The sequence below is a fragment of the Nipponia nippon genome, unplaced genomic scaffold, assembly GCF_047370975.1.
Source record: "Nipponia nippon isolate SJK-2023a ecotype South Korea unplaced genomic scaffold, ASM4737097v1 scaffold_31, whole genome shotgun sequence".
NCBI classification, from domain to species: domain Eukaryota; kingdom Metazoa; phylum Chordata; class Aves; order Pelecaniformes; family Threskiornithidae; genus Nipponia; species Nipponia nippon.
This window is the reverse complement of record NW_028262349.1, coordinates 2,346,805-2,370,994: the sequence shown is the minus strand read 5'-3', so window position 1 is coordinate 2,370,994 and position 24,190 is coordinate 2,346,805. Positions and strand designations below refer to the sequence as shown.

Below are 24,190 nucleotides of genomic sequence, written 5' to 3'. Positions count from 1 at the left end.
AAAGTATTTATTTAAAGAGAGCTAAGCGGACACATAAACTGTCTGTCTCATAGGCATCCCACAGTCTACCTGTTAGCTTTCCCATCAGAAAAGGCAATAGCAAAAGAATCGGTGCAAGTGCAGTCAATGCAATGATGGCCGTTTTTGAAATGTGTACGATATTCAGGGAATAAAGCAGGATATACCCTTAAGACAGCCTCTTTTTTCCAGCAATTGGAGAAGCTGTAGATTTCAAAAAATACCCCAGTTTCTTCCTCATACATGTTTTTACATTAGAAGCCTTAAAAAAGACCGGTGGTACGGTTTTAACTTGGGAGGGTAATTTCCAGCTGGCAAGCATGTACAAACCTGCCCGTTACCAATAGAGAAATGGAAGAGGTAGTGACATATAGCACTAATAATAAATACGTACACAGCTTTGGTCCAGCGGTTTCTAATTTGAAAACATTATTATTACTGCTCTGCTGAAGCTTCTTATTTATTTATTTAAATCATATTGTGTTTATTTAAATCATATTGTGTTTTTTGGGTTGCAAGCATGTTGGAAGTGATCTTAAGTCCATAATCTTCGCTATATTACTACATGGTAGGAAAATATGCTCTACGATTCATGGATGGAGAAACAGGAGCGATGCGTAAGATGTCAAAGCAAAGTCTGGGGTGGAATATTTTTGTGTCTTTCATGCCGTGCAAATACTTTGTAAAGTATTTTGCAGAAAAAATGGATGGCAGGGTCCCTAATTCAAAAGCTTTTCAGCCACTTTGATGTTTGACTCCATTTTCTGAGAACAATTAGATCACACAGCACTACAGTGCTGATGGAAAACAACACGCTAACGCGAAGGCCTGCATCAGCGTGGCTCGAAGGGTAAATGCACGTACAATAGTTGCATAAGCAAACACGTTGTTCCCTGAGCAACGGAACTAATGAAGTCTGCTTTCTTGGAGATTTGTGCCCTGCGTTCTCTACAAACACGCCCTGGGATAACGCTGCTCTCCAGTGACAATATTCCCCCCATCTCTGAGCCCAACTGTACGTAGTTTTCCTTGTGCCCCGTATCTTTCTCTTCCCTTTACTTCTTCTAGACAACGTCAGGTAAGAGGCTGGGGGAAGGCAGCGTACACTATGCGTGCTGCTGGTTCAGTAGGCAACGCGGGTGGATGGTTTGAGTTCACACTTAAAGCATCCTTTGGGTGGAGATGCTGAATTCTTCCCCCTTAACCCATCCCCAGTTTTCATGAGTCTTTTAGGAAAGAGAACTCTCTTCCTCTCTTACATGTGACTGAAGTTAGTTGGTGAGTTCAGAAGTTACTGAGAGGAGTAGAAGCAAGGGTTAAGAAAAGGAGACCTGACCTGCGCATAAAATGAAGATACATATATCTTGTTTTGTGAAGAAAAACAGGTTTGTGTGGTTTTTTTATCACTGTGTAAACATAATGCAACTTCTTGAAATAAATCTCACGCATGTCAGTTCGTTAGCTGTGGTACTTAGGGTGGGATTTACCTCACCTGATTTTAGGCATCTACCAGCTGAGCAACTTACTTTGGGCTGCTTTTGGGATTCGTAGAAAACTAATCAATACCATCAGCAGAGTTTAGAGTACGCTTCCTCCCCTTCTAAACTCTTCACCTAAATTTGGGTGCTGCATGGGTACTCCATTGCCTACTGCTGGCGGTGGGCGTTAGAAATCCAGCTGAGATCTCTCTACCTAAATCATCAGGTGGGACAAATTTGACTTTGTATTTCTGTAGTAATAGCTTTTTAAAATAATTTGCTTCTTAATTGTTATTTCTGGCTCATACAGATTTTTTTGTCCACGTAAACTCATTAAGAAACTGGTCCTTTGTTCCACCTGAACCCTGCGTTAATTTTTGATGTTGAGAGACTCGGTCTAGAATGAAATTTTGCTCCCACAAGTATGAAGAATAAGTGCAGCAGGGCAGGGCTGTATCAAAACTAGGCAACAACTGCATCTCTCAGCCATCCCAGCGTGCCCTCTTGCTGTTTTAAAGAGAGGTAGTACACTAACTGTCTCTCTGAATAGCCTGTAAAACCCAGAAGTTTTGTGGAGGTCAATTTTGGGGTGACTGTCTTGCAGAATATGAATTCTGTTGATATTGGCAATGTGTAAAACCCGTTCCTGCTCCCTTTGAAGTAATGAGGATCTTAAGGTCTGTTAGCATCGACTTCTGCCCGTGACCCTGAGCGATCTGGCCTGGTCCGGGATGCTATCGCTTCACTACCTTTTTTCTTTGCACGGGAAGCATAGCAGTACGAGTCGTGGTTTTTGGTTTGATTTGAATGAGGAGAGCTTAATGATATAGCAAACCAGGCTTTCTAGGCCAGACTGTGAGGTTATATATGCTTTTGGCATTAAGGAAAGTGACCTCCGTGACAGGTTTGCCCTCAATTCAGCAACACTCTCTCGAGTAGTGAAAGAGAACAGGCATCTGAGATGTTATCTGAGGGGGCTGGAGGTTTATGGACAGGCTCGCTTCTGAGTCCGTATCTCAGTTTGCTTCATTGCTCAGATCTAAATGGCTGAGGGGGGAAATTGAAGTTTAAAAATGAATATTTCACAACTAGGTGTTTTTATGTTTATTATGCTATTGCTACAGCAGGCTAGAAGCTATCTTACAGTCCCTTCTATTAACCTGTCGCTTAACAGGATGTTTTCCTGTCTCAGATAACTGCAGAGAAACACCCGAAAGTCCTTTTTCCAGATTCTTAACACCACTTCTAAAAGTCAGCCTCGCATAGAATGGCAAAGCTTTTGACTTGACCAAAGTGAGTGTAATTTTTCTTAAATAATTTGTTTATTCAAGTAGGCAGCGAACACTATAAAAACGCAGAATTAACTAATAGTCATTTTAAACGGTTTGTGATCTTTCTGTGCGATGCTGCGTTAGCCTGGTCTTGATTGCTAAAGAGCCAGAGCTCTGAAGCAGTGAATCATTAAGGTTTGGTATCCACATAGTTTACTATAAACAAGGCTTAAGTTCCAGCTCTTCCCCTGTTAGACTCTGTCTGGAAAACGAACCTCTGACATCAGATCTAGTTTCTTCATTCAGTACTTTAAGGTTGTTACCAAACTAGTTTGTTCAAGAGGCTTGGCATCTTGGGATTTTTCTGTTTGTTTGTTTTTTAAAAAGCATGCCTTGCAACTTTTTTCTTGGGGGTCTGATGAAACACGTCTCTAATGATGGTTTGGGGTTTTTTTAAGTTACTTTGAATAGCTTGGTAACTGGGGACGGAGGAGCGTTTCCTCTCTGGCAGTGTAATGCTGTGCTGCTGGACATGGAGCCTGTTTCGGCTGCAATTTAGGGATTTATGTTTAGTAGCAGTTTTGCCAGTAGTTCGAACAGGAATAGCTTTGGGCCTACTGCTGGAGAATCCATTTGAGATTTTTCATTTTCCTGAAAGTTAATTTATGTGTTTTTTGAAACCAGGTTTTCTGTCTTATAATTGACTGCTCAACTTTGCTCTCCTTCTTCTGGGATCAAACCTGCCTAGCCTTCATACTGAATTGTTGATTAATTCCCCTGTCTCTGCAGAAGAAAGACTGTCGAGAGAAGCTGTGGAAAAACACTTACTACTTTGCTTAAGACTGCTTCTTGTTGTCTTGGTAACAATAAATTTATGGGGTGACTTAAGCAGCTACTGCATGAACAGAAGATACAAACTGCTGAACAGAATTCAAAAGCATTAAAAGATCGACAACCCTCCAACAAAAAAGTGTATTTTGTTTCAGATATTCTTAACTTCTTATTATTCCCCTTGATGCTTGAGATGGTAAAAAAAAGGAGCTCAGATACCATGGTGGTATTTATTATTTTAAACTGGTAGAACATGAAAAATAGTTCTTTAGTGTAATTTTCTCTAAATGTGGAAAAAATCTGTATAAACCCTTTTAACCCTTGTAGATTTACAATTATACGAGGCCTTTATTCAATTGTTTATTTCAGAAACAACCCTCTAATTTGTTTTAAATTCCTCCTAAGTTTCTATAGACCAGGCTAAGATCAGCATTTGACGCTGCCTTCCGTTAAAAGGAATTGTGCAGAAGCCCCAGTGTTGGAACGCCTTGAGCATAGCAGCCAGCGTGCCAGTTTATTGCGTTGCTGTTGCTCAGCTTTGAAAGCAGCGGAGTTTGAATAACTCGGGTCACATCCTGGTTTGCCAGGATGTGTGGAATCTCCTGCCTGGTCTGCGCTGGCAGCACTAATTACAAATAATGCGTTCTGTATGAGAGCTGGTGAAAAATACAAAAATTTTTCTGAAATGCAAACAACTGATGGATTGCAGACGTGTACTTCCAGCTCCGGTAGATTTATATGATTATTTAGCACTTCAGAATGCTTTGCTGTTCACTCCCAAGCTTCACCTGTCTGTTTTCAGCCGTGCTCTCGGAGCAGGGATAGCTGTGTGGATCAAGGGGGTGTCTGGGGGCCAGCTCGTGGCCGATTTCTAGTGACCTACCTAATTCTAGTCAAAATGATGGCAGACTCGGGTAATTGTGCTTAGTGTATAGATGCATTTTGTGGCCTTGAGCCACAATAAAAGCCTAGAGCTTTTACTCTTGAAAGTAATCCTTAGTCTGTCGAGTTGAGCTGTATTTTTTTTGACCTTTCCTTTTCCTTAAGCTCAGCTGTATACGTGCAGATTACTCCAGGTAGTGCTTTATACTGTGATGCAGCAACTGATCGTGGGTACCACCTTAGCTTGCTGTATTTTGCCTGTTTGTGCTCAGCAAGCAGTAAATAAGAACCGAGACGTTGGATTTTGAATTTATTAGAGAGTTTTAGTTGCACTGGTGACTTGTACGTTGAATTTTGGTGTTTGAATTTTATTCGTCCGTCTGTTGTTTCTCCTTCCAAGAAGAAACCACTGGCCCGCGCTGTCACACACTTGCTTCCCTGGAAATACCGATCGTAATTGTTTAAAATAAATATTGAGAGTACTTAAGCTGAATCTGTTGCTTTCTCAGTTCCTTCAGCCCACAGTTGGGGTGTGCAGCAAGACAGCTTTCTGGCTTACTTCCAGTTTGGCTGCAGTTTTCCATGGGGCAAAGAAGTTGCTGCTAGTTGGTCATCAGATTTCCTTTCCCACTTTTGAAAAGTATGTCCTTGATCTTTGAGGCACTGTGTGAATTAGCTTTTTCTTGCAGAAAGCAATTTATGAAACGACTTGGATATAGTGCCAAAAAATCCCATTGGGCAATAACATTGCTCCAAATCCTATATTAGTGTTGCCAGATTTATTTTTTTTTTATTGCGGTGGAGCAAATTTTTGAATAATCATTAAGACGTTTGCATAGAATTTATTTTTAACCCACACAGCAGTGGTCTGTGTAAAACCACGAGGAGTCAGACAATCCTAACTATTAAACATCTGTCTCTACATCAATTTCGTAAGGCCTGGTTATTGCTGGGTGATTTCTTGAAGCTTTGACATGGTAATTTTATAGTCGGTGAGCTTTACATACAGTGACAAAAAGAGTAAAGAACCTGTGCTTTTAATTCTTAAGGTGGGGGTGGCGGGCGCTGTCTCAGCTATAGACAAAAAAGAGAATCCCTAAAGTGGATGCAGTCTTTAAAAAAAAAAAAAAAAATTAACAAAGAATCCACCTGGACAGGACAGGGAAACGGTTGTTTTGCACCGTTGTATTGCCAAGCAGCGTTGCCTTTCCACAGGCTTCTCCCTTGAACATAAAGGTCTGGCTGTGTATTTCTGTGAAGTTTAGTCTTAAGAGGGTTATCACTGGGGCTTTTGTTGCGCTGTACAGGCATGGTGCTCTAAAGTTCCTTCTTGATTCTCTTCCTTCTCTTCCCTGTGCTTAGAGGTAAAAAAATATTTCCCTCTTCAAACTTTTTGCTTTCCATCTTTTTCTTTTGCGGGTGCCTGGATTCGCATTATTCTGTTTACCTTCTAATCTATGCTTCATGTAATTGTTCACTTTGCCAGTTCTTTGGGTTACCGGTTCTACTAAATAAACCGTCCAGGTAGTCAACGCAGGGAGATTTGCAACCTTCAGGAAAATAGCAACAAAAAAGCCCAAACACCTAATCTGAAAAGAACGCTTAGGGCAAAAATTACTAGTGTAGTAAATTACTCCTGTCAGCAAAGTCTGGGCAAGAGTGGAGGCTGTACTCTTGCATGTGTGTATTTCCAGGTTGTTCTGCTCTCTTCCAAAGCGCTACCATTTCCTAGCCATTATTCTTTTCCTATCTTCTCCTCCCTGCAACCATTCTAAATTACTCCCTCTAATCCACTGGCATTAATTGCACAATCTGAGATGAGGTAGGTGTGTCGCTGGCAACTATCTAAAGAAAACAGACTCGGTGGCATGGACATCTCTTTCTTCTGTAAATGCCAAATGACGTCTAAGGACTGGTGTTACAACTGCAGTCGTGTGAGAGGCAATATCCAGAAACTCAAGATGGCAGAAAAAATTAGGAAATATCTTTCAGTCTTATTTTGTAATCATATACCAGGGAATGTGCCCCACAGTATATTTCTTAACACTCGAAGCATGCTTTACTGACAAGGACCTAGTCGTGAATTCTGAGTGTAGCTATATATTACGGTGTGGTTGGACAAATCTGTGTATTTAGAAAATGAAACCAATTTCCTTTTCTTAAATAAATCAATAACGTTGTTCTTTGCCTTCCAGTTTGCAAAAGCATGGACATTCGCAACAATCTGACCCGGCTGAACATGCTTGAGAACTGCACTGTGATTGAGGGCCACTTGCAAATATTGCTGATGTTTAAAACCAAGCCTGAAGATTTCCGCGAGCTCAGCTTTCCTAAACTGACTATGATTACAGACTACTTGCTTCTTTTTCGTGTGTATGGCCTGGAGAGTTTAAAGGGACTTTTCCCTAACCTCACTGTGATTCGAGGAACTCATCTGTTTTTTAACTACGCACTAGTCATTTTTGAGATGGTTCACCTGAAAGAGATCGGCCTCTATAACCTGATGAACATTACTCGAGGCGCTGTGCGGATTGAGAAGAACAACGAATTATGTTACTTGTCCACGATCGACTGGTCAAGGATTTTGGATTCTGTAGAAGATAACTACATCGTGGCCAACAAGGATGACAAAGAAGAGTGTGGAGATGTGTGTCCGGGAACTGTGAAAGGGAAGAGCAACTGTCCGCCTACTGTGATAAATGGCATTTTCATTGAACGCTGCTGGACCCACGATCGCTGTCAGAGAGGTGAGTCTGCAGAGTGATGCATGTCAACTATGGTTTTGCTGTCAGTTTTAACCCGTCAGATCTATTAGAGGGCTAATAGGTACCTATTAATGGCTACCTTTAAGCACAGGTTCCTAAAAGCAAGGTTCAAAATTGATGTTAGACAGGTGAAGAGAGAGCCTTTGGGATGGGGCTGTTTTAGCAGTTGTTTCACCTGTGTAAGTAATGTGTCCAAAAACGTTGTGGTTGGTTTCTCAAGAAAGTTAGGGACTGCCTAGAGCTCGCAAGTTTAACGGACTGTGAGTGTAACTGGTATCTTGTATAATAGTTAGTGGTGTTAGTATCTCTGTTGGGGTTTGGGTAGGGGATTAAAAGTCCAGATTGACTGAAAGGCTGCGGCAGGCGGAAATGGAACAGCGGGGAAAAGTCTTCATGTAATAAACCTGACTCTAGAACGATGCAATTAACATTTTTACTGAAACCTTCCTGCCATAAAAAGGTGTCAGATATGTGGATGAGTGAGCAACGTTTGCACAGAGTAAGAAGCTGGAAGCCAAGTCAGACCTGAAGGGAAAAGGAGAAGGAGGAGAGAGGACCTGGACAGGGTTGCCTGAAGCAGGAGTCCTGGGGAGGGTGAAATAACAGGGCTTTGAGCCTGGGGTTTTGGTTCAGGGGAGAAGGTATGTTCAGAAAGGTAGCTGCTGTTGCAACCCCTGAACTCCGGTTCTTAAACTGTATTAGGGTTGCTTTTCATTTCATACAGATTTGTTTTTTCCAAACTTGGAACTGACCTTAAGTTTAGTTTTAATTATATATTTACTTTGATTTATGTTAAATATGACTTGACGGGGAGCAAAGTGAATTGAGGTAAAACTGACATATTTAGAGTTGTCTGTCTTTCTGGAGGTAGTGCATCCAAATGAAGCAGTGTGTCCTAAGACGAAATTAGGAAACTTGCGGGCTGGAGAGAATTTCTTGCCAAGCTTTAAAGGGCAGCTCTGAGTGCCAAGTGCCAAATTTGAGAAGGAATTCCTACCAGCATGCATAAACTAATGAAATTAATGTGGTTTCCCCTCTGCTACTCCTCACCCCAAAATCGTCTAGCTTCCTTTTAAAGAAAGTGGTTATTTTTTGTCACCAGAATAACAGGGTATGAGCAAGAAGATGCGAGTGTGTGTGTACGTTCCTTTTTTAAAATTAAAAATAAGGTTAGAAAGCGTTTTAGTTTATAAAGTCTTTTGGTATACAGTTGTTATCAGCGCTGAAGCCTGGTTTCTTATGTGTTCCTGTTTTATGTTTTCTACTATTTCATAAGGTTAAAGATCTAACTGAAACTTTTTCTGTGGCTAGACTGTTCATGATGTCCCTCATTCCTGTCAATTTTCTGGGGCTGTGCTACAGCAGACTGGAATGTATGGTTTCTCTCCTTTATGTGACTGCCTATTTCCATGAAACCTGTAAGAATGTAATATTTTACCATTGGGGCAGAAATCTCGGCTCCTGAGCCTCTTGTACAAATCCAGCGACGTTTGTTGGAGGACACCCGTGCAGCATCACACGCTGCCTTAGCTTGGTTACCTGAGGAAGCCAAGCTAGGAAGGCCGCTTGACTTGAATTTGAAATTGAAATTTGAATTTGAAAAGGGTTTCAAAAGTAATTATATACAGATGCTCCCATCTGGTTTTCTGTGTTCCTTGTAGAAGATGTAGAGAAGCAGCGCTCCTACATACTTTGGCTGTAACCGGTATGCATTTTCAAAACCACTTCACAAGCCCTGCTTATCTTTGTTTTGAAGGCTAAGATTTGTACTTTTATTTATTGGTAGCTGGTGTTCTCAGCAAGCTGGTATCTGTATTATATTGTGCCTTGTGACACCTGCCTGTATGCTTCTAAAGTTATTTTAACAGCTTGAGTAGTCTTTTGGACGTTCTAGACGTTCTTGAGTAGCCTTTAGGCTTCCAACACACATACACACTAGTAGCTACGGTAGAGATTAAGTGATGTTTGTTTAGTGCGCCTGTTGGTGGAATCGCCGTGTTCTCTGTTCTCCTGCCAGCCACAGCGTAGCCTTAGCGGGTGTAATTGTTTTGTCAAGATTATTATAAGCTTGTGTGAATTGTACTGTGGCTTTCCTTAGCCTGAAGAGCTCCCAGTACCGAGGGTATCAATGTCCTGATCCCTTTCCCTCTGCACTTCTGCAGCTTATCTGGGAATCTTCAGCAGCTGATGCTGTGCTGGTGTCTCCCATCTCTCTGGTTTTAAGTGTATGCCCCTTTTTTATTTTTGCTCTTTGTTAACCAATGCTGGAGTGAAATGTAGCAATTTCAGTATAACTTTATGGGGGAAGTTTGGGTTTGCGTGTTGTTTGTTTTAACGCAGGTTATTTGTACCCGAGTTTGTTTCATAAAGCTTGGTGTAGCATCTCCTGTTTGCTATTTTTTGTTTAGCATCTCTGGATGGGAAGTTGTTGCTGCCTGAAGTGATAGCACTGCTGCCCTGGGACTGTGGGCCAGGATATTTTGTTTGTTGTTTTGTCTACCGGAAAAAATCCTCAAAGCATATGTAAATATTGATTGTTTTGATGTTACAGAGTGTGTGTCAATTGACAGAGACAAGTCCCAAGCCGGCAAGCTTTTCCAGCCTGCTAAGCTTGGAGTCTTGCTGGAGAAAATAGAGGAGATGGGCAAGAAGTTTTGAGAGAGCACATGTGGGAAGGCTGAAAGATGTCGCAGAAAGGTCTCGTGTGAGTGGGAAGGGAGATGGTGACGGTTGGGGTTGGAGTGGGGTCCCTGGGTGTCCCCCATCTCTCCCACACCGGTCCCTGACCTTCCCGTGCCTGCTTCCTGCGGTGCCTTCCTTCACGTTATCCCTGCCGCATCTCATATTGACCCCGCGTCTTTGGTATTTCTTTATTTGAATCACCACAGATATCCCAGTTAACTCCAAAACTAACTTTCAGTTATAGCGTATAATTATCTGAGGCACACATCCAAGTCTGTGAATCATCCTTGCAGCTATAACTCCAGCCCAGAAATTTTTTCAGTTGGTGATAACATGTTCAAGACAACAAAGTAAAGGATCTGCTTACAGACGTTGGAGCTAAGGTTGTGGATGAAACCGGTTGGGAGGAACCGAAATGATTTGTGGGCAGCTGCACGCTTTGAAAAAACAGTTGCAATATTGAGGAATCTGTGTCTGAGTGGAAAGATGTGTAGGTGGATATACCATAGATTGAGCTTGGTCGGGATGTGTTTCCTGAAAGTTTTCTTTTTTCTAAATTACTTGTGTTGGTGTCAAAAGCGAGTCGGTTCAATTAAGGCCAACTCGTGTTATATTTTGGGTAGGAAGGGAGGGAAATATGTAGTCTGTTTGGAATTTGGGTCTAGCCTTATGCTGTTTATGGCAGCCAAGTGCCGTTCCTGTTCTGGAGGTTTTGTACCTTTTCAACCCACATTTTTATAAGGTTTTTTTTACATACATACTTACTTTTATTGCCGTAAAAACATAGCTCTTGGTTCGGTGCAGCATGTTCATGCGGAGAGCGTCTTTGCTGAAGAATGCAGACAAAAAAAATGCTGGAAATGCCACATCCTAGACCTCAGTCTAGATCTGCCAAACATGATTTTCATATTTTGCATTTTTTTCCACATGCTTTTTTTTCATGTAACAAAAAAGCTATATGTCTGTCGCTGCACTTGCGGAAGGAACAATTCCCTCTGAAATAGGATTTCTTGCCAATTCTCTTTGCAGTCAGTCTTCTCTGTCCATACATAATTTGAAGCAGTCTGATGTTTTTGACAGTCTAATTATAAAGGCGGGTTCAGCCTTTTACTTGCATATTGGGTCATCTGGAGGGGGAGTAAGGTAATAGGAAGGAGAAGTGGAATGGCGAAACAAAAATGAACAGGAGAATGATCTGCAATATCAGACAGTCCCTTGGTGAATACTGGAGGGCCACATTCCTGGAATATAAGGATGAATATCTGAAAGATGGGCTTCGTTCCTTGGACGGTATGATGAAATTCAAGTTCTCCTGTTCAGCCTGAATGAAGCCTTTGTAGGAGTCTGTTATCTTCTTGATCTTGGGACTTCACGCTACCAGGAAATGTGAGTTATTAAGAGCGTGGGCTATTGCAGGTTTGTAGACAGACTTTTTCTTCAATCTGTTATCTTACTTTATGCAATAAAACTGAAAGTTGTGTCGCTCCATTAGTGCAACCTAGAATTTGTTGCAAAATATTAACCTCATTAAAAGAAAACGGAAGGTGTATGAAACCATTTGGGCCAATTGAAGAAGATGGTAAAACAGAGCTGATAGAAGGGATCACAGTCTGGAGTAATCGCCGTGCAAAGGAGCTGCTAAAGAAAGGTACCACATGAAAATAACAATGCTCGTCCAGATTTTTTTATGATGTTGGGGAAGCAGGTATGGAGAATAGGGGTACAACAGAATCTCTCTTTAATTTTCTTGTGACTTATCCAGGGAAAATTCTGGGACGGGTAGGGGACAGGTAAGGAGCTGAAGAGTAGCTTTAGTAGCTTGCTTTGTTTCCTAGTACAAGCAACACAACAAAGCCCTCGGAAAAACATTGCTCAGCCTGCAACGTCTTTCAACTGCTGCGAAATAGCACCGAGAGCTTTTAACGAGACCGGTGCCAGAAGAAATTCTGCGACTATGAACATCTTCAAGGCAGGTTTGAATAACAAAGTTCAGAGGTGTGTGTGGGAAACGTTTTGTGATGTTTACTTAGGTAGAAATATTACTTAGCAACAGCTTCCTGTAATTTTTATGTGCTGGGAATTTCTGTAACCATAAGCTTAGTTTTATTACCTTTGTATGGGAAAGGGGTCTCGAAGCACTGAACAGACTTAGCCAACCTCAAGGGCAAGATATTTTTAAAGCTTCAAACACAAAAGAAATTTTTCCAGTTGCTACCACATGAAGTGGAAGTGCTCCTTTTATTTGGAGATCTGATAAGAACTGCCTTTTTTTTCCCTGAGCTCTGACAAATGCCAGATGGAAGTTGACACCCGATAATCTCACTGGGGCGTCTGTTCTGAACCTTGCCAAGCGACAGCTTTATTGAGTGCATGTAGTGCTTGTGGTTGGGGCTATTGTGATGCTTGCAAACGGCTAGACATCCTAAACTAATTCACTTTAGCTTATTAAGAGTAATTAAGAGATTTATGGTGCTTGGTGGTGTGATACAGCCCAGAACTGGGGGAAAAGGGGTGGAAACAATCATTCCATACAGATGGCTATTTAAGAGTACACTACTTAATTTAAAAACACCAAACAAAACTTGGGGCTCTGAAGAAGCATCTAGTTTGGTTTTTCTCCACCAACCTGGGGTGACACGAGACTGTAGGATTTCAATACTTAATAGTTTCAACTTGCTGAGATATCCCCGTGCTCCCATGGTCTCAACCACATTTATGTTTCTTCGCTGATGCGCCTTTACTTAAACGCAGGGGGGCTGAAGGTTTTCTTCCCCTGCCCCAATTCCTGACCAGCACTTTAGACAGGAGCCGCTGTCTGATCCGTTCCGTCTTCAGAGCATTTGAACAAGAACTAATTCCTAGCTCACCCAACAGTTAATAAGCAGTAAATATAGACAATTCTCCCCAAAGTTAAGATATCTTAATTTCTGTACAGAGGTTTTGTCAAGGTTTTTGATTAGTTCAAAAGGAGAATGAGGTATTTTGCTGCTGATACGGTGAAAATTGGAAAAGTTTTCATCTTGTTTGGTCTGAGTTGCTGTTTTAATTCTTTCATCCTTGGCCCCGTCCCCAGCACACTTGTTATTTAAGTCAGTGTCTGGGCCGTTGAGGAGGCTGAGAGGAGTTTCGCACTTCACGTGCAGTGGTTCAGCGCTAACATTACTGGAAGATGTTTTAAGATTTCTGTTCAATCTTCAATGGTGACGTTGGCTGCGTGTGATTTCCAAGGGTGGCGTGCCAAGGGTACTTCAGGTAGAATACTTATTTTTCCCACTTCAAGAACAGTTCTGGGTTACCTTGTTTGCTTCAACAAGGGAACCTGCACTACCCCTTGTTAAACAAAATAGAGAAGACTGACTATGCTTGGCAGACACGTTTGTTGGAAAATCCTGTTGCCTGGGCATGGATGTAGAAGCAGCAAGTCACAGAATGTAAAAAAATAACAATAATACTGAGCAACAGAGTTAAGCTGTGTTAGCAATGCATGAATGGGAGAGCTGCAAGTGGTTCACCCGGCGTGATGTGCTTGCTGCGGGAAGAGGAGACTTGCTCCGTTCAGAGCGAATCCTGCTGAATGTTGGGGTGCTTTGGTGCCCTAAGCAAAGATAAGGAACTGGCCAGTTATATATTCTGTATGTTTTCTTCCCTTCACCCCCCTTGATGAAGGCGGAACAATGATTCTGTATTTTAAATCTTAAAAAAAACCTAATTAATCTTAAAAGTATTCTAAATCAAATGCAATTCTGATGCTCCTTCTCAGATTTAGGCAGACAGAGCAAAATAAATTTAAGGTGTGTATGATGGTGTAGCAATCTTTCATTTTATGATGAAGGAAGTGGAAATCCTTCTTGTAAAAGGCTTTGGAAGGATTGTGAACCGTTGAGTCCGTACAAAGAAGTGTATTCAGCATGTGTAACAAGACCAACCAAAATATGTCACTTGGCAAAGTTCTCTGAAACATCTTGCTCTATCAGGAATTGTATTTGACAGGGATTGCCTCTGTAAATAAATGTTGTGTTTAAAAAAAGCGCACACAAAACACGAAAAAGGTCAGAAAAACCCAGGTGTGCCCAGTGCAAAGATTGTTTCTAGCTGAAAGGTTGAGGGTTTCAGGACCTTTTGATTAATTACAGAGCTGGTGAATAACCAACTGTGTCCTGGAGGAAGCAACACTAACCCTTCTCTCCGTCTGTGACAATAGCTGGTTACAAGTTCAATGGTCATGCTTCCCAATTATATCCTATAATTGTGTGCAAGTTCCTATTGGAGGGATGTGAATGAACTTGCTGGGATGTTTATGCTTCTTAATTAGGGCCGTTGGTTAGCTGGAAAAAAAAAATGTTGGGTGGTGGGAAGTTGTGGGGTACTGGCTGGGATTGCCTGGCAGCGGGCTGAGCTGCTTGGTACGTGCCTGTAGTTATTTCAGTTGCTGCTTTGATCCAAAGCTTGCGGCTGGCATCGCCTAAGTGTACAAACCAGCGCTGCGGCTTGGTCACTGAAATACTGTAGATTACAACTGTCTGCGTTCATCGTCTTTATCTAGATTTTTTTTTTAGGTGGGGGTACGGGGGGGCACTTTGCTGGCTGGGCTGACGTTGTTTGAGAGCCGTCAGTGTTGCTTTTATTCTGGCTTGTGACATTTAAAACAAACAGAATTAACTTTGGCTCTGGGTAATGCTTAAACGTTGGCTAAGTGAGTACAATGTTTTCATTTGAGTCTGGCTTCCTCGTGAATCTGTATTTAAATGAAGTGAAAAAACAGGGCAGGGCGCTTGGCACTTCTTTATGTCCAAAAAGTTTTCTAACGTGGAATTTCCTTCTCCCTTCTTCAAAATAGGGTCAGAATTGCTATCGAGGAGATGGACGCGGGCAGGGCAAGAGGATGCTCTGTACAAACAAGGAGCTCCGTACCCTCAGTATGAATTCTTTAATTTGAGATTGTGCTTTCTTATTTACCTGACCAGAGGCTGCCTCTCAAGCACCTCGAGAGCTTGTAGGCTCTGAGGAAGACGACATTTTGAAGGAAATCCCACAAAAGAGTTGGAAAGAAAGTCTGGTTAGAACAGCATTCAACAGAATGCTGGGATTAATTCTCTTCTACGTATTTTTAAAGAACTTGGGGTGTACGTGGTTTCGCTGACATCACTTCAGCGCGCTCCAGAAAAATAAATGTGATTTTAATCTTGTGTATCAGGTTAGAGGTGCCCTTTTTCAAGGATGTCAAGAAATACTGCTCTGTTGTAATTGTAAATCGGGCAGTTTCAGCTTTTGCAGCCATCAGCTCCCACTCTGTAGTTGCTGAAGCACTGGCAGGTGCCGGACAGTTGAGCTGTTAAGTATCGTGACCCTTGTTGATATGCAAGCATAATGAGGGTGACGGGTATTTAGCAAGATTGGTCCGATGAAGACTGTAAAATCTGCAAGGTCTCTTTAGTTGGGGATGGGGAATTTCATAAATCTGTTCATAGAACTACTCCACTCTCTTGTTTTCTGTGCAATTTGAAGGCTTCTGGAGATGTACACATTGCTGCTGCTGCTGGTATGTGGCCACGCTGGAATTTCAGGGCCCTGACATGATGAGCTGAGCCGGAGCTCAAGTTACAGGGAAAGACTGAGGGTTTTTAAGTCAATACACCGAGTTAAGGCAGCTTAGGTAGCAAGCTTGTCAGAGATCAGAGAAAATATCTGCAGACTGAGCAGCAGTAACGTCTAAGGTTGCTGGCTTTCTGGTTCTTCGTGCTTCTCTCGGTTCACTTTAGCCTGACCCCTAAGCACGATTCCTCATTTAGTGTTTTTGAAAATGTGAATTGTCTGGGGCAGGGAGGGAGGAGGTTGGTCGCAATTTGTTAATCCAAATAAAGCCTGCTGGACTGTAGGATTGTAAGCAAGGGAAGGTTTATAGGGCAAGGGAACAGGCGTGGCTTGGAGTTGTGTAGCCATAATTTCCAACTCAATTTTTTATATCTTCTCTGGTTTTGTAGCTGGGGAGGGTTAATTATATTAACAGCACACAGCATTATTGCAGTGTAAGGCTTTAATACCTGTGGGCAGGGGCAGCAGTCACGGCAAAGGAGCCGTGCGTACGGTGAGGGAGAGGCTGGGCTCTACGCAGCGTTTCAGAGCTGCGGGACCGGACCGGCCTTTGCTGCCAAGAGGAAAGAGTTCAGCGCTGAGATGTAACGTTCCTGTGTGGCAAAACTGCAAGGCAGTTTGCATGACACGGAATGGGGTTGCCCATATGCTGGCTGATTTTTCCCCTGTTGATGTGAAGGGGGCCAAGTCCAATACCATGTGGTCAAGGGAAGGATTATTTGGTGTCTGTGCGAGAGCTGCTGAACTTGGCAGCTTCGCTTTCGATAATGTGAGTGAGAGGTCGCTAGCTTCCGAGTCATTTCTTCTGAAATATCTAAAATAGTAACTGAGATTTTACTAAGCAACCTGTGGCAAAAAAAAAAAAAAAAAAAATCAAGTTCCAGCTATTGCACCGAGCTGAGCATCTGGAAATCTCTCACACAGAAACTTCAGACATCACGCTAAAACTGTCATATCGGCACCTGTTTATGGTTGAGAAGGTACGTAAAGAACGCTTGCACTTGAAGGTGGGCTTGAACCCTGCTGCGCTTTTAAAGACACGGTTAGAAAAGCTTAGGAATGATGCAGGAAGCTCTACCAGTGTATTGGGTTTCCTAGGAATAAGGCACATGCAAGTCAGCAGACATCACGGGATAACTAAGCATTTTTCTGTTACCGTTTTAAACTTCATTAGGCATCCATGTTGCATTACGACACTGCAAGGATTTTAATACTTCATGAGCAATATTCATTAAAATTTGAGTATCAGACAAATGTTTTCCTTGTCTTTTCTGCAAAGAGAAACCAATTATATTCTATGGGCAGTGAAAACATAACAGGAATGATTTAATAAAACAAATAGGACTTGTTTTTTCTGGTCTTCAGTCTTTTCTGAATGTCATCTTTCTGAAGTAAGGCCGATCGCACTGGATGTGTTTACACAGCTTCAGTTCGGGATGAATGAGTCCAAGAGTTCCCTTGTAAGTACCCCTCAAAAGCTCCCAAAAGCCAGAGAGGAAATGGAGCTCCTCGGTCTGATGTCTGTCTGTCTGAAAGTCTCGCCCAGTGGAGCCTTAACACGGCTTAAAGGAATAAGGCTTTTGTTTTAAAACTGTATTTGAAGGGAAGCCTTTAAAGCTCGATAAACTGTTTCTCTGTTCATTCAATTCTGTGGATTTGAGGCTCAGGGAATCTCTGCACGCCCTGTGTTTCTGGCAGACCGGAGAGCCTAACGTGGTAGCAGTCTTACCTGGAGACTTAATAAAAAAGCAGTAATGTGGAAACTGGTGCTTTATCCAAAACAACTTCTCACCTCATCGGCAGGTTTCTACAATTATTAAATTAGCAAAAGAACTCTGATGTGTACATTACCTTTTCCTCAGGCTTCTCTTTCACATTCCAATAACCTTATCTCCAGGGCTGCTTAAATAATTTGTATAGTGTTTGGCTGCTCTTTCAGTGCTTAGACATCAAGTCTAGTCCACAAAACTGGTCTATAAGTCTATTCGAACTAGGTGTCTGCATCAAGCATCAGTTTTTGTTCCGGGGAATATAAAATGTTCACGTTGAGCCTGTACAGTGCATGAATTTGGTGGGTGTGATAAGAAAAATGTCCTCATGTTTTGCATGGCTCTGTTGGCGAAAGGAGGAGTTGCTGCATGACGGTTCTTGTTGATCAGCACTGGGGAAGAGCGTGTTGTTTTTCCACATGCTCTAATCTGTGATAACAAAAAGAACTCCAGATTGTGTTTTTCAAACACACTTTAGGCCTCTCGGTGCTCAGATTTGCCAGTGACTATCCACTGCGGTAATACATCCATCCACCCAAAGCCTAATTTGAAGTGGCACGGTTTCAAATATGAGCCTTGCTTTGATACTGAAGGAGACTAAGCAGGACTCAGCAATAAACCATCAAGTGTTTCTCTTCGTACTAAATGTTTTGCAGAGGATTGCATGCTGGACGCGGACTTCGATACCACCAATTTCTTCTCGGTGCTGCCGTTGGCCTGTTGGGTGGTTCTGTGCCCCTCTCGGTGCCTCGGTGGTTGTCTGTAACGTGGAGCTGATGGGAGCGACCTGCTGACAAGCTAGACTTCAATAAATTCAGCCGGCATATGCAGGGAGTGCCTTGAGGCAGAACTTAAGATGGGTTTAGACAAACAACTGTCAGAAATGTCTTAGGTAAAGTATTTGATCTGGCCTTGGACAGGTGGATGGACTGGGCAGCATCTCGAAAACGTCTTTGGCTCCCTTCCAGTTGAGGATTGCTTTCAAAAACAGCAGCTCTGTGCTGAGATTTGAAACCTTCATAGTTTGCTTAAGAAAAAGACTCTTTGTCCCTGGAGAAACTGATATGGCTTCAGGTTTCTTGTAGAGGAGAGTCCCATCTCTTTTTCTGTCCAGATAACGCTAGTTTGTGTATTTTTTTTTTTCAGAAGACTCTATCCATGGTAGGATTATTTCCATGAGGGTTTCCCCCCCCTCCCCACAGTAATTACCCCATTTAGGAATCGGCAGGTGTCGCGGCTCACGCTACGGGATCAATTAGACCAGCTCTGAATAGTCTTAATTTCTCTGAAATGGACAATGCTGATGGTAACTGGTGATTAGACCGTATCTCGACTCCCATGCTGATAAACATCCATGAAGCCGAAGCTTTTTAGCAATCGCGGCGCACGCCGGCACGGTTCGCGTTATGTAAGCAGATCCTGTTTCTCTCGATGGCCGAGCGCAGTTTAACGGGCAGATAATGAGAGTTTTGCTACTACTGCACTTCCTTATTATTGAACAAAGTGACTTCAGTGACAGTCAGTTTTATTTTAAGAGCTTACCACGGCAGAGGCGTGAAATAAAACAGAATTTTCACGGTTCTGACAATTGACAGTTGGAGCTGTTAACTGCCTCCTGGAGACACTGATGCGTTATGGCCTGGACAAGTGATCTGTGCAGTGGGTGAGGAATTGGCTGATGGGCCGCACCCAAAGGGTGGTGGTAAATGGCTCTTTTTGAAACTGGCAGCCTGTCACAAGTGGGGTCCCCCAGGGATCGATACTGGGCCCAACGCTATTCAATATCTTTGTAAGCGATCTGGATAACGGGATCAAGTGTAGCCTGATGAAGTTTGCAGATGACACCAAATTGAGTGGGGAAGTAGACGCTCTGGAAGGGAGAGCCACCCTGCAGGAAGATCTGGATAGGCTGGAAGAGTGAGCTAATAAGAACCGTATGAAGTTTAACAAAGACAAGTGTAAGGTCTTGCACCTGGGAAAACATAATCCAGGAGTGCAGCTCAGACCGGGATCCACCTTGCTGGAGAGCAGCTCTGTGGAGAGGGACCTGGGGGCCCTGGTGGGCAGGAGGCTCAACATGAGTGAACTGCTGCTGCTGTGGCCAAGAAGGCCAACAGGAGGCTGGGTTGCATCAAAAAGGGCATCACCAGCAGAGATAAAGAAGTCATTATCCCTCTCTGCTCAGCGCTTGTCAGGCCACAGCTGGAATACTGCGTACAGTTCTGGTCCCCGTTATACAAAAAAGATGTGGAGAGGCTGGAGGGGGTCCAGGGAAGGGCCACCGCGATGATCAAAGGTCTCGGCAGCCTGCCGTATGCAGACAGGCTGAGAGAGCTGGTTTGTTCAGCCTTGAGAAAAGGAGGCTTCGAGGTGATCTCATCACCGTGTACCAGTACTTAAAGGGGAGCTACAAAGAAGATGGAGACTCCCTTTTTACAAGGAGTCACTTGGTAGGACAAGGGGTAACGGGTACAAGTTACTCCCGGGGAGATTCCGATTGGACACGAGAGGTGAATTTTTCACAATGAGAACAGTCAATCATTGGAATAATCTCCCCAGGGAAGTGGTTGACTCTGCTACACTGAACATGTTTAAGACTCAGCTGGACATGGTGCTGGGTCATCTCATCTAGATTGTGCTGGAAAGGTTGGACCAGATGATCCCTGAGGTCCCTTCCAACCTGGTATTCTATGAAACTGTTGTGGAAGAAAGATTGAGAATCCAAGATGTCCCCTGAGTTCAATGTAACTTCAGAAGATTCAGTTCCCTCGTCGTTGGCCTCTCCTTGTTGGGATGGCACAACTAGGTTGGGATTAAATTCCTTCAGATTACAACTTTCTCTTGCATAAATCACAAGGAGAAATACATTAATAGCTGCTAAGGGTAGCAGCTATTTTTTTTTTTTACTAATGTTTTTTTTACTAATCTATAGCCATTTGTTTTTCCTTAGGGTTGTATTTGTGGGGCTTCTGGTCATTTTTGTCATTTCTCATTTGGCACTTTGATTAGAGAAGCAGAGTGATGTGGCACAGCACACATCCTGTAGATCAAAACTATAGGGATCATATGTTCGTAAAGAGAAGCCATTCAGCAGATACATATCTGGATAGAGCCGAGTTGGATAGTTTGTGTGGGGCCAAAATTATTATACATTGAATTACTTGAAAATGGGCCTTGCTGGTATGCTGAAGATGACAAGGGCAAGTAGTAAATAAAAATACATTTCATAGAGAGGTCTCAACTGCTTGGCTCTGGGACTGCAAGCAAACAGTATCTATTTCAGTACTGCTAAGTAAATTCTTTTACCTAGAAATAAACTGTGGAGAGCATACTTGCTGCTTTAGGGCAAAGAGAGAAGGGTGTATAAATTAGTGGGCATGAGCTGATGAGGCCAAAATGACTAGAGTAGTTGAGAGAATATTATATGGGTGCATACGATCTATGCATTTGATACTAGTATGCCTAGTAATGAGATACTGCATACATTTCTCCTTTCCGCAGTTCAAATAGGATTTTGAAAAAAATTATTGTAGGTTCAGGGAAAACCATGACACCTATTAAATTACTGGAAGACATGCTTTACAATATTTCGTTTTGGATGTATCTATGGGGGAAATAAATCTGGTAACAGAAGGATGTATGCGCTCGCCCTTTGGCGAATCCTTTCGTGCGTTGGCTGCTCGCATGGGGTATAACTGCTCTGTTTTGATTCCTGCCAGGCTGCCGGCTGCCAGCCTCGGGTTATGTTGAGGAGCAGGCAGCTGACCAGCAGCACTTCTTCCAAGGGCGCTGCCTGCGTAGAGAGGCTGCTCGAGACCCGGAGTCGCCTTCCCTCTGCTGCTGTCTCCGGTAGTCGGTCGCTCTTGGCACAGAGCGAAACCCTTTACCCTTGGAGTGGCTGCAGTGGGACAGAGACCGGCATTGTGATCAGATTCCTACCGCAGCCGTTCCATGTCTAGCATGGATTTGGGCAGCATGCTAAATGACCATGCACTAAAACAGTTTATGCATCTTGGTCACTTAAGGAAAAAAAAAGTCTGGTTGGTAGAGCTAGTTGGCTTTGCTTCACGGGAAAATTCATCCTCTAAATACTTCTTTGCGCAACTGGCCTTCAGGTGATATTTTACCTTTCTCCTCATCCTCTCTGGCTCTCGGGAGGTGAAGCAGGGAAGGGGGGATCTGCAATAAGTTGTGTTCCTTCTTCCTTTTTGTCTTCTTTTCAGTATCTTCGTCCACAAACACAAATTCATCTTCAGTATCTATATTTACAATTCATGACTATGCCCTGAAATTTGTCCAGATTAAAATCTTAACCTCTGTCTGACATTTCTGTGTAGATCATTAGTTATCAGCTTAATCTCCTTGTGGTTAATCTTACGCCCACCCATTTCATTACCTTTCTCGGTTATGGACAGCTCCATTTTCCCCTTTGCTGTAAACCGTATGTCCTTTTTGGTATAGATTTGCTCTTATTTTGTGCGTCCAGGTTACATTTTACACATCTTTTCACATAACACATCTAAAATGCTATCTTCCTTATCCCCACGTAGCTGAATGTGTCAACTTAGCTTTCATTCTTTCATGCCTTGTTTACTACAACATTCTTCTCTGTGGCCTTGGGAAAAGCAATCTTATCCCTCTCTTATCTTTGCAGAAAGCAAAGGTTATACATTTCGCCTCATGCTTTGATTGTATCACTCCTCATTTTCAGGACAGGGTTTGTAGGTTAAAGTAATAGCTTGTGTTCAACCTACGTTTGAAAAAATGAGACCTGGTTCTTAGACCATCACTATACTTTGAAGCACTTCTGCATAGCTTAATTTGTCTCTGTTTCTCAGTAGGGCAGATATAAACTCCTCTTTCATGCCCCGTCCCGCTGCAGCATCTTCTCTCATTCAGCACTAAGCTGCTGACTTCTTATTCTGGTCAGTCCACACTGCCGGTCACTAAGAAATAAATTGGTCTGATGAGAAGCTTGCCCCCAGCACTGTGCTGATACGGTCGCCTGGCTGGTTCAGAGAGCTGAATTCAGAGTCACGTATGGATAGAGACTTTACACGCAATTACACTTATTTTTAGGACATCCGTGGCTGCCTGGACCGCTTCGCTGTGATTCTCTTGGGTCTTCTGGGATTGCAATGTGAGTGAGCAGGTCTGTCGGGAGCAGGTTAAAGTGAACAGGGATGTTTGCAAGATGCTGTACATCGGAAAGAGTAATATATAGTTAAATATTAACGTCAAGCTTTCATGAGGCTCCCAGGTGGTGTGTCAACCGTTGAATGATAAAAACAAATCCTTAGGTTGTAATAAGGATTGAAATTTAACAAACCATAACAACAAAAAAGCACCCTCATAGCTGCGAGTAAAACAATGATCAAAGCTTTACAGAAAAATTCCCCAAATTAACTATAAAGGTTCTGGTCTTGGTCTAAATTACAAATCCTCTGTTCTGATGTACAGAATTAAGCACAATGTGAGGTGTCTGATGTCCAAACTACTTTAAAATGATCTACTCCTTACAAATCTCCGTGTTGGCCAGAGGTTAGGTACGCTGGACATTTCTGCCCTTTTTATAGGGAGACAGATTTCACTTAGTGGCTCTGTAGCAAATTACTGTCAGAAGGATTGAAGCTCGGAAGCTTCTGGCCTCCCAGTCCTCAGGTAGCTGAGGGACAGGGCTGGGTGTCGTGGCTTCTTGATCTTCTTCAATTATAAGCCATCAAAGGGACTGACAGCAGCAAAGCCTGGAGTTAGTATTGATTTGCATGGGGGCATTATATTTAGTGATAACTGGCTGGGGACTCCAGGTTTTCCCTGAAGATGCAGTGTCATTTTGGGGCTTGCATATTAAAGAAAAACAAGCAGGCAAGCAGAGGCTGGTGGTTATTTCCGATCCCTTATGCTGCACTAAGCTCCCGTGTAGTTTTGAATACAAAGTACAAGGAGCAGGCTTGATCTGCTTGCCAGAGAACGGCACAGCAGCGGTGTTGTAGACACTAGGTAAAGTATTTACAACTTCTCGTCGCTATCCTTGCGTGCACTTTGTGACACTTGTTCCGCCTTGAACAGTGCTGCTGTGTTTTCAAATCAAACTCCATGTTTTGATGTTTTGAGCTTGATTGCCAACAGTTTAGCCAGATTTCTGCAAGTTGTTTTTGCCTGCTTGGGGAATCAGCTTGATTGAAAGGTACTAGGAGAGTGAAAACAGATCTAGTCTTGAGTTTTAGGGTTTTTTTGTTTTTTTCAGCTTTGTCCCCTAGCTCTTATCAGAGAGAGATGCTTTGCTCTGTAACTTCAGTTCATAAGAGACTTCTGCCATGGTGTAAACACCACGTGCACTGCTTAAAATGCATGAAAGGAAAATGTTTCTTTGATCTTTATTCTATCTGGGCAATATTAGGCATACCTGAGTGGGAGGCATCCACTTCTCCGTGTAAGTAGTTGGGGTGACAAAGGAGAGCAGGAGTGCAAACCTTCAAGGGAGAGAAACAGAAAGGTCTAGCAGATCTGTGAGCCTGTCCTGAAGGCTTATTGGGAAAAGGTGAGGGACTTTCAGAGCTGGGGTTTGTAGCCCAAGAAGATCCTATTCCTGAAAATAAGAGATGGTAGTTGGACTGTCGTACTAACTCCGGCCACGGAACTGAGCCGTTGAATCTGAAGTTACGCAGGGCTTTGTACGCCTGGGCGCAGGTACCGCGCTGCGTCCTTGGTCTGGTGGCTGGAGAACCTCATGGGCAAAGGTTATAACTTCCTAGGAAGATAAGGAGTGAGTGACCAAAGGCATTGTGGATCCATTGCGGTTGACGACTTCCTCCAGGCTTCATCATATTAAGATGACTTCTATATAAATACATTTTTATATATTATATAAATAACAGTACGTGTGTATACGTGTGTATGCA

At 42.8% G+C, this 24,190-nt stretch overlaps 1 protein-coding gene across 6 annotated transcripts in view; it reads left to right on the top strand.

Moving 5' to 3' along the window:
- Window positions 1–24,190, top strand: part of INSR (insulin receptor) — a 66,946-nt gene that overhangs the window by 9,946 nt on the left and 32,810 nt on the right. For 4 of the 6 annotated variants that reach the window (XR_015707371.1, XM_087769682.1, XM_087769683.1 and 1 more), the window contains exon 2: window positions 6,676–7,227. Coding sequence is in view for 5 of the 6 variants with exons in the window: in XM_087769679.1 (XP_087625805.1) it covers window positions 6,676–7,227 (552 nt within the window). In the remaining variant the exon portion in view is untranslated. Of the gene's footprint in view, window positions 1–1,289; window positions 2,790–6,675; window positions 7,228–24,190 lie in introns of those variants that run through there. The other 2 variants (XM_087769681.1, XM_087769680.1) reach the window with 2 other exon arrangements.